Genomic DNA, 12,943 nt, shown 5'->3' on the forward strand with positions numbered 1-12,943 from the left:
GCGCCAGATCCTGCAGATAAGTCTCTGTGATGTTTCATTTCTCAGAGTGAATAAACAGCAGCAATCTGCTTTGAAAGAGTTCTACATGTTCCGTTTATATGAGTTATATTATTTAAACCTTTTCTCCATATTGTTTCCAGTCTTTTTCTTTAACACGTGTCATTTTTCTGCCGTTTGTTGCTCGGCATCTGGAACATCAGATGAGCGTGAAATGAAGTAATAAGAGTCACGTGAAGGGGCCGAGGAAGGGGGGGCCGTCTCTTATATCCAAGCTGGTCCTGATCCACATGCTGGTGGACGTCTTGTTTCTCTTTATTCTAATTGTTCCTATTTCGATTTCCTCTGTAAACGCCACATTTGTCACGTCTGTCCATGCCTGTTCATCTTTCTGTTAAAGATTTTTTTTGCAGAGACTCTTATGTTGTACAGATGGTAAATCCCTTTGAGGCAAATTAGTGATCTCGGGCTGCGTAAATAAAAATAACTTATTGTTTTACCAGCTTTGTACTTTCCTCATGTGACGCTTATATGAACAGTTTCAGAACATGGAGCGTTTCTTCTGTAAAATGTGGTTAAATTAAACAGCTTTTAGTATCTTTCACTGTATCTGAGGTTATTTAAGTTATTTTTACACAGCTCTGATCCCAAATGACAAATAAAACCATCAGGGTTTCGGTTTATTGGAAACAAAACAGGAAGTTTGACTCCTCTGGGGCCTAATTCATCCAGAGATAAAGATCCTCATACAGAGGCGAGGACACTGGACGTTCCTTTATCTGCAAATTACTTTCTGGGTAAATAAATTCTGTGTATATCAATATCAAAATCTACATATTTATTCATGGGTAGTGCATATATTTAACTTATTTGGTGTAAAACAGCTTTGGAGTCATTTTCTGATTTAGCTGTTTTTATTTTCATGCGTGCACAGAAACACAAACGATGACAAAATCAATTCTGTCATGATGATTAATTATAATGACACTAACCAAGTGATAAACAGGCGGTTTAAAATAATACCAGATCATGTTTTTGTTTGTTTTTCATTTAGTTTTACACCAGCTGTGGATTCACTCTGAAAAACTGAAGACTGAATTCAATAATAAAGTGATAAATGTAAGTGCAGCTGCTGTTGTCGAGCAGAAAACAGGAAGAGAAAAACCTGGATCGATGGGAAAATCTGTCTGGAGTCTTGTGGAAACTTAAAACTGAGCTGCAGCCTCGAAAACACAAACTACTCGCAGCATAAACAAACCTGTTCTGGATTTAATTGGTTGAGCCCAGGGTAACACGTCATCCACCCTTTTACCTGTTAAATGTTCAAAATATCAGTGGAGCCAATGTGAAGCACAGAAATCATCAATAAATGAAAAGGTCTGTATGATTTTTAAACCCACATTTAAACTTCAGAAAACACTTTCAGGTTTAGCCATTTCTAAAATAGGAAATAAAATAGACTCAGGCTGTTAATAGTATTAGTATAATATATGTTAAATATGTCACAGCTTCTTCTTCTTCTCCTCTGGGCTGCTCCCTTCAGGGGTCTCCACAGCCAATCATCTGCCTCCATTTAACCCTATCCTCTGTATCCTCCTCACCCACACCAACTCTCCTCATGTCCTCCTTCACTACATCCAAGAACCTCCTCTTTGGTCTTCCTCTAGGCCTCCTTCCTGGCAGCTCTAACCTCAGCATCCTTTTACCAATGTATTCACTGTCCCTCCTCTGAACATGTCCAAACCATCTCAATCTGGCTTCCCTGGCTTTTTCTCCAAAACATCTAACATGAGCTGTCCCTCTGATGTCCTCATTCCTGATCCTATCCATCCTCGTCCCTCCCAGAGAGAACCTCAACATCTTCAGCTCTGCTACCTCCAGCTCTGCCTCCTGTCTTTTTCTCAGTGCCACTGTCTCTAAACCAGACAACATTGCTGGTCTCACCACTGTCTTGTCCACCTTTCCTTTCATTCTTGCTGACACTCTTTTGTAACACATCACACCTGACACTTTCCTCCACCTGTTCCAACCTGCTTGCACACGTCTCTTCATTTCTTCAGTTGCTTATAAAAGTCTAATGATTGTTTTTCTTTGTGTCAATGCATCATCAATAATCATCCAAAATCTATAAAGACAAGCAAATATTCTGGTGCTTTTACTTTTGACATTCAGGTCCATATAGTATTGAGTCAATGTGTAACGTCTATAGGCCTGTTTGTAAATTCTTCATCAGCTCAGTGTGGAGCCAAGACGCGTGTTGCTGTGCGGGCTCCAGGGCGCACGGAGCGCAGCTGAGCGGCTGTTCCTCCGCAGCTCGGCAGAGGGAAACGTTGCGCACTTTTCTCTCCGCCTCAGACAATAAAAACAAGGCGAAGCCCGCACAGACGAGACGGCAGCATCTCAGCACCATTCACAGCCTGGCGTCCGAGCAATGTCTGCGCACTGAGCGCTCACAAACTGCTGGGAGAAATATGGATACATGGCCGCAGAGCTGGGACTAGAGATGTAGTTGCAAGGATGCCAGCCAACTACATCTCTCGCTTGCTCCTCTGCGTGTGGATCTGCGCGGTTTGGGGGGCGCTGGCCAAATCTCTTCCAGATCAGGGAGCATTTGGTAAGCTCGCCGTACGGGGGATGCAGCACAATGAGGAGATGGGAGTGGTTGCGTTTTTATGGCTTTTGTCGACAAAGCGTCGATCCCTGCAGCGATGTGGTCTGCTCTCGTGTTGTGTCTAAGGCGAGTCCGTTTAGAGGCAGATTTTTAGTCGTGTCCGCTGGAAAAGGTCGTTTTGCAGCTAAAGGTTCGTTAATATCCCTGAGGTGGTGTCTCACAGACAAGGCCGCGGCTGTTTCAGGGGTGATTGTGCTCAAATACTGTACAATGTGAGCGCAGACTGTACTGGGCCTTCAATACACCCAGGCCTTCATGCTTTTTTTTTTTTTTTTTTTGCTCTGTGATGAACTGGACGGGCTGAGGTCCTGTAAATAAATGTGTCACTCACTGATTAATGAACACACACGCTGGTGCGTTCAAAAGGCCCCAACACACGTTGGTCAGACCAGTGATGAGTCCAGGAAAAGATCCAGTGTTTATGTTTTTGATGATGACATGATGTAATTACTTCACATCCTGCATGACTGCAGCTATTTTGAGATGCATGGATGGACACAGAGCAGAGTTTTTGTTTTAGCCTCCGCCACAGTTGTGCTGCACTGCTGCATTTACCTACAAAACATAATGTATATATATTTTAAAAACTACAACACGATGCATCGAAAATACTTTAAATTTGCTGCATTGAGTCATATTAATAATAATAAATATTCAAAGTTACATATAAGAGATTGAAATGAGGTATAACACATAATAATACACTTTTACTTTGGGCTTTTTACACATGTATGCATCCATTTATCTTCTTCTTCTTCTCCTTTGGGCTGCTCCCTTCAGGGGTCTCCACAGCCAATCATCTGCCTCCATTTAACCCTATCCTCTGTATCCTCCTCACCCACACCAACTATCCTCATGTCCTCCTTCACTACATCCAAGAACCTCCTCTTTGGTCTTCCTCTAGGCCTCCTTCCTGGCAGCTCTAACCTCAGCATCCTTTTACCAATGTATTCACTGTCCCTCCTCTGAACATGTCCAAACCATCTCAATCTGGCTTCCCTGGCTTTTTCTCCAAACCATCTAACATGAGCCGTCCCTCTGATGTCCTCATTCCTGATCCTATCCATCCTCGTCACTCCCAGAGAGAACCTCAACATCTTCAGCTCTGCTACCTCCAGCTCTGCCTCCTGTCTTTGTCTCAGTGCCACTGTCTCTAAACCAGACAACATTGCTGGTCTCACCACTGTCTTGTCCACATTTCCTTTCATTCTTGCTGACACTCTTTTGTCACACATCACACCTGACACTTTCCTCCACCCGTTCCAACCTGCAACATGTAATATTTAAGGTGCATTTTTCTTATACCTCTGTGTTTTACTGTAGTAAAATTTACTGTGACTTGTTGTGAAGCATTCGTATATTGTGGTATGAGCTGAATTCTCCTTCCACTCTTTGTTTTATAGCAGTTTTTAAACCTCTGAACTGAGATTTTTGTCCTTTTTGTCTGTTGGATCTTAATGTATTTTAATCTTCATGGGTTTAGCTTGTTGGCTGCTGCCTGGGTGAAGCTGCAAATGAACTGATACCTCAGATGTGTGTTGGTACAGCTCAGCACGTCTCCTGATCTGCAGCACATCGTGAAGCAATTAGAAGAAACCTGCTAAGTTTGCACGGCAGCTGAACGTGACGGAGGCTGAAACTGTTGTTTAACTGATGACACAAGACAGAAAGTTCGATCTGCAGTTATTTTTATCATTGATTATTTAAGGGCTGGAGTTTGATCTGAGAAAACGACGCATTTGAAGCAGTTTCTTTTACTTCTAGGTCATTTCTCACTCTTTCTCAAAGATTTAATCCATAATGAAAGTATAGAAACTAAAATACAGAGGCATATATGTAACAGGAAACATTTATTGATCACACTTAAAGAAGAAACAGCAAAATGACGACATTCCCACCAGTTTGTTCCTTTGACTCTATAACTTGAGGTAATAAGGATGATTGAGGAGGAAATCTCTGCTGAATGACTGTGAGGGACTGAAAGTTTCCCAGACTCTCTCTGTGACACTGTGACTCTCAGTGTTTCTGTCAGTGGAGCCGCTTCAAGCCACAGTGTTTTTAAGAGCGGAGCCCAGATTGAGGAAATCCTCTCCCCACACCAGCACAAGGGAGCCTTTATTGGACCAATTATAATGGCTGACTGCATTTACACAGGCACAATGGCCACACACACACACACACACACACACACACACACACACACATACATGGTGCTTGTTATATGAACGCAGCCATTAGTGCCGTGAGGTGAAAAACTTGGTCATGGACGTGTTTGCTCAGGGTGCTGGGACGAGTGAAGAAGCAAAACACGCCACTTTTTAAAGAGTCAGCGTGTATCCATGGAAACATCCTGCCGTGACCCACATCCATGCTTGGTCACGCTGAAGCAAGACGAGAATCAAAATGTTCTGGGGCTCAAAATGGCAGGACCAAGGGATTAATGATGGGTACCAACATCCTCATCATCTCTGCTGGAAATTTGATGTTGGATGTGAAAGGCACAGGTGGATGTTGTTGTTAGTGAAACACACTTCCTGGGGATGTCGTTACCTCTGATGTCCTTCATGCACATCAAAACATCTAAAATTATAGAAAAGATGTTCTTTATAACAGACGCTGCTTAAAAATAAACAGGTTCTTAAGTTTTCTTCAATGTCAAAGGGAACCAGCGATGGTTATCTGTGCACCCATGGGTGCGCTGCAGACAGGAAGTGCTAGTAGCTAATTCAGCATTGTTTTAATGGTGTCAGTTTGCCATAATGTAAAAATATATAGGGCCCCATTCCTGGTTACATCAGCCAAAACCTCCAGGTTATGGGATGTTAGTGTAGATTCACAACTCATGAGCATGATGACTATGTCCAAAATACAAGTGAGACAAATAATTTCCTCTGAGGTATTTTTGTTTAAAACTAAAAAAGATTTTCCTTCATTTCTGTCATTAGACTGATGACTGATGGTTTCCTCTCTCTGTGTCCTTACAGAGGTGCAAATAAAAATCCAGGTGTTCGACAACAGCGACCTGTCACCGCTGGCGGACGCTCAGGTGGAAGTCCACGGCAATCAGACCCTCTTGGCGTCCGACAGAGCCGGCAGCGACGGCGTCCTGAAAGTCAACTTCCTGTACCGCGCAGGAACATGGGTCATCATTACGGCCTCCAAACGGGACTACGTCACCAACTCTGTGCCCTGGCACTCCAGTCGCATCCCCTGTAAGCCACATGAGGAGCATTCTCACCCTCATGTTTCTGTCCTCTCACATTACGGCAGTTCAAAACATTTCCATAAATTTGATTAGAAACCGTAGAAAAGATGTGCTCTATATGTTATGAGCACAATCTCAGGATGTTTTAAAGTTTTCTTCAAATAGTTCTGGTTTTCTCAAAAAAGCAAAATGTCCTAGACCTTAGATTTCACCTAAAAGACATCTTTAGATGTTGTTTATGATCGCAGGCTGTCAGGACATGTTTTACACCTATAATCCAAAAGTGGGATTATTCCCAGAGCGGATTATTGAGCTGCAGGAGGCTCTTTAATCCTGATCAGGCCTGCAGCATCACTCACTGCTGCGAGTCAGTCGGACATTTATCGTCTTAAAACTTGAATGAATTGATTAGTTAGAATTTGTTAATTCACATTTCCACGATCTGACATCTATCCATCATTTCTATGAATTAAATAATATTAGGAATTAGTCTGCACAACAAAGGCAGAAACTACAGGTGTTTTCAGGCCTTATGACAAACTGAAACAGAAAATGTTGTTATACTCTAATATATTCTTGATTTAAACTTTGCACTCACTGTTGTTGTTTCACCTGGAAGTTAAAATTTTATTGTCTGTGTTTTAGTGTATGCATCTGTCAGCCTCTACCTCCTCGTTCAGAGGCCAGGAACTCTGATTCTGTATGACGACGTCCTGCAGGTGCTGTCTGGGTCACCAGGTAATGAAAATAACCACATTCCTCAGGCTGTCTTTGTAAAAACACGGACACATCATCCACGCTCACTTATTCTTATTTCTGATAGATAACCAGCTTACCTCAAGGACGGTTTATAAAACATCCTCTTATCTGATAGGTAGACTGTATAAAGTGGTTGTTTCTTTTTTAGGAGCTCGTAACCAGCCGCTGGTGCAGCTCCAGAGGAAGTCCCTCCAGCTGCCGTCCAGCTCCAACTACACGGCGCTGTCGGCTGCACTGACCACAGCCAGGAGTCAGTACGAGATCGGTGGTTTCCCGTTTCTTCTGGGCCAAGAGACCAACAGCTCAGGTTGCTGAGGATCATCTACTAAACCTTTGTCTAGTTACCTAAAATCTTAATGTTAAGACATAAAATCATTTTTTAGGTCGCAGTGAACTTCTGTGTTTGTTCAGCAGTGTAGGGATGTTCCTCCCGGGCACAAAGAGAAACACATAAAAATGGTTTTCCCAGTTTGGTGAAGAAAAACTTGACTGGTCTTTACAGTTTTCTATGATATTAATATTCCCATCGTGCACGGACTAATGTGTAAAAGATGTGTTGCTGAGCTCGGTGGCGTTTTTCTGTTCAGGGGCAGAAACAGGATGGACGGACTTGACAGCTCTGGCAGTGGTCAGCATTCAGCTCTTTGACAAAGATGGCAGCACAATCCAGGTTTCAGACCCGATCCACATCTCTGTGCCGCTGCCGTCCGACACCCGCAACAGAATGGCCACGAGCGTACCTGCTTGGCTGTATCAGCCCAAGACGGGTAAGGAGAACGCAGAAATCATGATGCTGTTAAACAGCTGGGCTCCAGAACGGACATGAGGTTGTGTAGAAGCAAAAGTAAAAGTACTAAAGCCACTTAATCAACTACTCCACTGAAAGTTCTTATATGATCAGGAAAGTGTATTTGAAATATTAAAAATAAAAGTGTTAAATGAAGAAAATGTGTAACCATGGCTTTACAGTATTAACAAGATTACATGTAGAGAAGAATGAAAAGAAAATGTTCCAGTAAAGATCAGCATTTCCATCTCTCCAGGATTGTGGGTGAGGAACGGGACGGGCTACATCAAAAAAGACGGTAACCAGTTTGTGTGGAACATCGTGGTTCCTCAGATGGGATACTGGTTGGCTGCGTTCCCTTCGTCTTCAGGTGCTGTAACTCATCTCGTCCTCCTCTCTGCTGATGTTCACCCTCAGTGTTGCTGCAGTGCCAGCAATGTTCATGTTTGTCTGTTGGGAGAAAACAGAAATCCAGTGTTCTTCTTGGTACTGAAGCCCAGGAGGTGCTGGAGAGACGCCCATAACAGCATGTTTACATTTGGTGCATCTCAGAAAGTTGCTGTGTTTTAAAAAGAAAACGTTGATTCTTTCTCCTTGGCTGAAGTTAAAACACAAAACCAATGGACATTTGGGAAATGCATCAGTTTATTTATTTGTTTTTGTTTGTGAGACTGTTGTTTAATGTGCTAGACTTAATTACATTAAAGAATAATGTCATAAATGTCACATCAGTCAATTTAATTACATTTACTCCCAAAAATAAATGTGTCAACATCATAGTGATGCTAATCAAAAGCCAATAGGAGCCAAATCTGTGCTGGTCCTGCTTGAAAGTGCAAATATTTCCCCAGAAATGTGAAATTCTCAGACAATCACTATAATGATCCTCTGGGGACCATGAATGTCTGCAAAATTTTGGGACAGCTCTTCAGTCTGGATCAAATGGTGGACCAACCGAAGAATGTCCATGGAGCCATTCCTGGACTCATGAATTGTCTTGGTACTTGATATTAAAGCACATCAGCTTTGTTGTATAACCAGGGTCTTTGGGGCTAATTAGGTTAAACAGTTTGTGCTCATCACCAGTGGCTTGACCCGAACCTTTCTTTCAGTCAGTGAGATACGAATGTAAAGTTTTATGTCTTTCTGCCGTGGTTTGTCTTGCAGGATTTGGTCTGTCCCACCCAGGCTTGAGGGACATCACCACCTACCACACCCTGTTCCTGCTCTCCATTCTGGGCTCGCTGGCCCTGTTGGTGCTCATCCTGCTCTGTGTGCTGCTCTACTACTGCAGGTGTGGGGAGCGTAGGCACAGGTCTCTGGGTCTAGGTTTCTCGAAATAGTAAAAATGACAGAACTGCAGATTTTAGTGGTGGAGGGTTTAATTTTAGGCTTTTATTAGATTAGACTCTACATTTAATCCTCAAACGGGTAAAAGGTGTTTCATTTATTTCTGACCTTCGGTGTCTCCTTACCTTGTAGGCGGAAGTGTTTGAAACCTCGTCGACAGCAAGGCAAACCCCACACTTCTAATCTTAATGGGGCGAAGAGAGACCAGGGTACATCCACTTCACGCTTAAATCTGATCTGTGGAGGCCATGTTGACTCTGGTCCTTCTAATGACAAATCTGACTTGTCCCCATCTCGAGACTACCAGAGTTCGAGGGAGGACCTAACCAAACATGTTCCAACTCACATGCTGCGACATGCAAAGGGAAAAAATGCTTCAGGCTCTCAAAGGGGTGAAAGCTTCCCCATGAAGGTTACGCGTGCCACAGAAACCAACAACCTGGATAACCCTTTGCTGCACGATGACTACAACCGGAGCTACAGCCCCATGGAAGGCAAGGAGTCTGAATATCACCGACACCACAATGCAAATGACAATCGAGGATATGCCTCCGATCCCCCATCCCCACCTCGCTTCCAAGGCTATGTGCCAAGCCAGTCCGACAAACCTCCAGAATATTCTGCAGCAGCAGCAGATAGTCTTACCAGACCAACCTCCCTCAACACCCAACCAGGTCAGATCATCTTCTGCAGCTCTATTGACCAGATGAAGGAGAACATGTATCGGAGCATGGTGCCGACCCTGGTCATTCCTGCCCACTACATGCGTTTGCCTTCTGAGTTTTCTGGCAAAGATGGCAAAGACCAGAAGGAGCAAGACAAAGACGGTGCACCAATGGGAGGCCAGCAGCATCATCACCACCACTCCCAGAAACAAGGCCAACAGCAGCAGCAGCAAGGTGGATCCCAGGGTGATGACTCTGAGGAACCGAGCTGGGCGTCCGACTCCTCCGGCGGACCTGTGACCATCCCTGTGCTCTTCAACGACTCCACCATGGCTCAGATGAATGGGGAACTGCAAGCTCTGACTGAGAAGAAGCTCCTGGAGTTGGGCGTCAAGCAGCACCCACGGGCGTGGTTCATCTCCCTGGATGGACGCGCTAATGCTCATGTGCGCCACTCCTACATAGATGTCGGGAATGACCTCAGCGGAGGCGGTGGTGGTGGGTTCGGAGGGGGTCCCAGCAGCACTCCACGAGATGTCAACCTTGAACCACCCCTGGAGGCCCAAGAGCGTAAATCAGCAGTAAACCGTAAGGGAAAAGACGAGCGCTGGGGGACAGGGGGACGGAAGACCCACGGTGTTAGCAGCAGTGGCGGGAAGAGTTACTCCAAGCTGGCCTACCCTGACCACAGTGAGCCCAGCAGCAGCGAGGGACGCCCAGTCTCACCTGAAGAGAATTCCCTCACCCCTCTCCTGGATGAAGGGCCATCATCCCGAGGATCCACCATCCCCAGAAGAGGTCGTAGTCGTGTGAACAGCAGCCGCAGCAGCAACAGTGAGAACCGCCGCGACTCCATGACCAGTCCTGAAGATGATCCCGATGACAAAGACGAGAACAAGAAGAGCCCCTGGCAGAAGATCGAAGACCGGCCTCTGATGGTCTTCCACCCCAGGAAGTGATCTTCTTGGACTTGGTGAACATTGGACCTTTTAACAATCTTTTCAAAGGGGAATCTTTCCACTTCAAACATGGAGGAAGAGTCATGTTTTCACAGATAGAGATCACTATAAGCACAACCATGCTTCACTGGTCCATCTTCAGGTGGTTGTTTGACCTTTGTGTTTTTGGTGAGGTGCTGTTTGCACTTTCACATTACTCTCATAGTCTCACTGTTAGTTAATCCTGTTGGTTTCCACTGAGATGGTCTGTCGTAGTTTATCGTGAATCCTGTGACCCGATACACCACTGAACCATCGTCTGAGCCATTGCATATACTGACTGTGGAAATAGCCATTTTATAGAGCAAAATATAAGAATAAAGCACTTACTAAATAATTTATAAACCGATTAATTATTAATACCAAGTATGTGGTGAAGTGGATGACTTTTTTATGGGATTGATGGGTATTTAGGTAAATTAGATATTCTTCTCTAGACATATTCTACACAAAGCCTCACACTGATGGTAGAAGATGCGTGCCTGAGTTTTCTTAACTACTACACAGTGCTCCACTATAACTACGATAGTTTTTCTTTAAAGGAAAACAGCCTGAACATGTAGGGAACTTATCACTTCTACTGATTGTTTTCTTGAGCCCCTGTGAACGGATAATGCAATCCATAAAGTCCGATGTGCGACTTGCATTTTGCTCCTTCAGGGATGTACTTGATTTCCTCTTCCTCCTGTACCGCGTTCATGTGTTGTAATTACTTATACAGATAGTAATGATTTGAAATGCTGAGCATCATCTCTCAAATGTCATCCCATTGATTTATCACAGTGATCTAATATACAGTTCTGCCAAAAGTAAGCATTTCTGCCTTTCTCCTGTTGCTGAGATTTTTTCTGTATCTCTTTGCAATTTCTGTCATGTAAATAGATTCCCAGACATTTGAAAGACAATTTGGTATAAAAAGGTTGCATGCATATGAATGTATGAAATAAACAGAAGGCACCAAAAGCCTCCCCACAGTTCTCCAGGCTCCTGATGTGGACAGTCCCCTAATTGCCAAGAAACCTGGGTTAAGTCTGAAATAGATACGGTTCAGCAAAAACATCAGTTTACTTGAAGACTTGCCTGTTTAATATTCTACTGAGATCTACAGGGGTTGTTTGTAGACAGGGCCTGTACCACTTCTCTCCTGTAAGTGCCTTCTTTCACATAGCATCGAGTGATAGGCATGCAGGTCCCTTTTTCAAATGCAGTTAGTCGTCACCTAAACTTCACTGTCAAGCTCGGCAGGCACCGATAAGCACACTGCATTGTGGTAACAACAACACACGTCACTCTGGGGAGCATGCCTGCCAAAAATGACAACTTTTCTTGTGGCTATTACATCCTTGGATATCTTCATTTCTTATATCTATCCTCTTTTTCACCAAACTTGTAAATGGTATGATGAACTATATGAGATTTTATGTGTATACAGTATGATGTGCATGTAACATGTAGAATAGGGTGTTTTTAATGAAACCTTTTTCGAAATGAGGCTGTTTGGCACAAAACGTGATGCACTGATGCATTTAAATGTGTTGCCAAATGAACTTGGTTATATGAAGATACACTGACTTTTCCCTTAAACCAGTTCTAACAAAAATTCACTTCCGGTCGTAAATGTTTACAACAATAACATACTGACCAACATGCTCCTGCTGTATTAGCATCACCACTGCCTACAACGCATCAACTGTGAACTTCATCGAGCACATTTGTTAGAGTTCACCAGTTTAGAAAAGAGGTTAGTGTTTTTTGTTTTTTTGCAGAGTAATAGGTTGATCACGAAGTGAAAATCCTGAAGGCTGTATAAAAGTCATGCTGACTTGGTCGTTTCCACCATTCGCTCGCTGTTCATAAGCCTGTGTCAGTAGCCTACAGTACAAACTGAAAATGTGATGTAACTCAGAGTCTGAAGATTAGCTCAGCTATGAACCGATTCCTGCTGAACCGTTGTGTCCACTGCTGTATATGTACATTTTCTGGACCAGATATTATTATGAGTTGTGCAATTGTGGCTTTCCTTGCTTGTTTCTGTTTTACATGGGAAATCTGTTTTTTCTCAGTAGATTTTGTGAACCTGTGTTTGGACAGTTTCAGAGAGTATTCACTCACAGCTCATTGCACAAGAGTCCCTGAGAAGACCCGGTAAATTGAAAGTACAATTCGTATGAGGGTCAGGAGGACTGAACTGTAGGCCTTCATCCTGTGCAGTAAATCATTGGCTTCAGAAACCTGGTCAGTTGTTTGTAAACTGTAAATTGATTCTTTCTGTACATGAAACAAAATAGAAATAAATCTGTTCCCACAGTCTGTCACCGTCTGTGATTTTATTTTTAAAAAAAGAAGCTTTGAGCAATGAAATTGTGTTTTAGCTTGAGTGTATATATGTAACTCACCACACGTACAGAATAAACGTGATAAGATGAAAGTCAGTTTAACATTTGTAATAGAATAAAAAATGACAGAGAAGGTTGGAAGAGCTCGACTACAAATCATTTAATTAATGAAGTA

At 43.3% G+C, this 12,943-nt stretch overlaps 1 protein-coding gene across 2 annotated transcripts; it reads left to right on the forward strand.

Annotated features, from left to right (window-relative positions):
• The first annotated feature begins 2,368 nt into the window (after window positions 1-2,368).
• Window positions 2,369-12,742, forward strand: fam171a2b (family with sequence similarity 171 member A2b). Of its 2 annotated transcripts, none has more exons than XM_026316402.1 (8): window positions 2,369-2,611; window positions 5,653-5,880; window positions 6,519-6,611; window positions 6,781-6,939; window positions 7,220-7,399; window positions 7,676-7,789; window positions 8,587-8,734; window positions 8,902-12,742. In XM_026316402.1, the coding sequence occupies exons 1-8, from the start codon at window positions 2,515-2,517 to the stop codon at window positions 10,391-10,393; spliced, it is 2,511 nt and encodes an 836-aa protein (XP_026172187.1). In that variant the 5' UTR covers window positions 2,369-2,514; the 3' UTR covers window positions 10,394-12,742. The 2 variants fall into 2 exon arrangements, with proteins under 2 accessions (XP_026172187.1, XP_026172188.1); XM_026316403.1 differs by having other exon boundaries at window positions 8,587-8,713.
• The last annotated feature ends 201 nt before the right edge of the window (window positions 12,743-12,943 follow it).

The sequence above is a fragment of the Mastacembelus armatus genome, chromosome 19 (assembly GCF_900324485.2).
Source record: "Mastacembelus armatus chromosome 19, fMasArm1.2, whole genome shotgun sequence".
NCBI lineage: Eukaryota > Metazoa > Chordata > Actinopteri > Synbranchiformes > Mastacembelidae > Mastacembelus > Mastacembelus armatus.

What these genes read in the sequence shown, in the direction of transcription:
- fam171a2b (XM_026316402.1), top strand. Translation starts at nt 2,515, where the DNA reads ATGCCAGCCAACTACATCTCTCGCTTGCTCCTCTGCGTGTGGATCTGC. An exon ending in GCTGTATCAGCCCAAGACGG is followed by an intron (nt 7,400 to 7,675) that starts GTAAGGAGAACG and finishes CCATCTCTCCAG; the next exon opens with GATTGTGGGTGAGGAACGGG. An exon ending in TGCGTTCCCTTCGTCTTCAG is followed by an intron (nt 7,790 to 8,586) that starts GTGCTGTAACTC and finishes TTTGTCTTGCAG; the next exon opens with GATTTGGTCTGTCCCACCCA.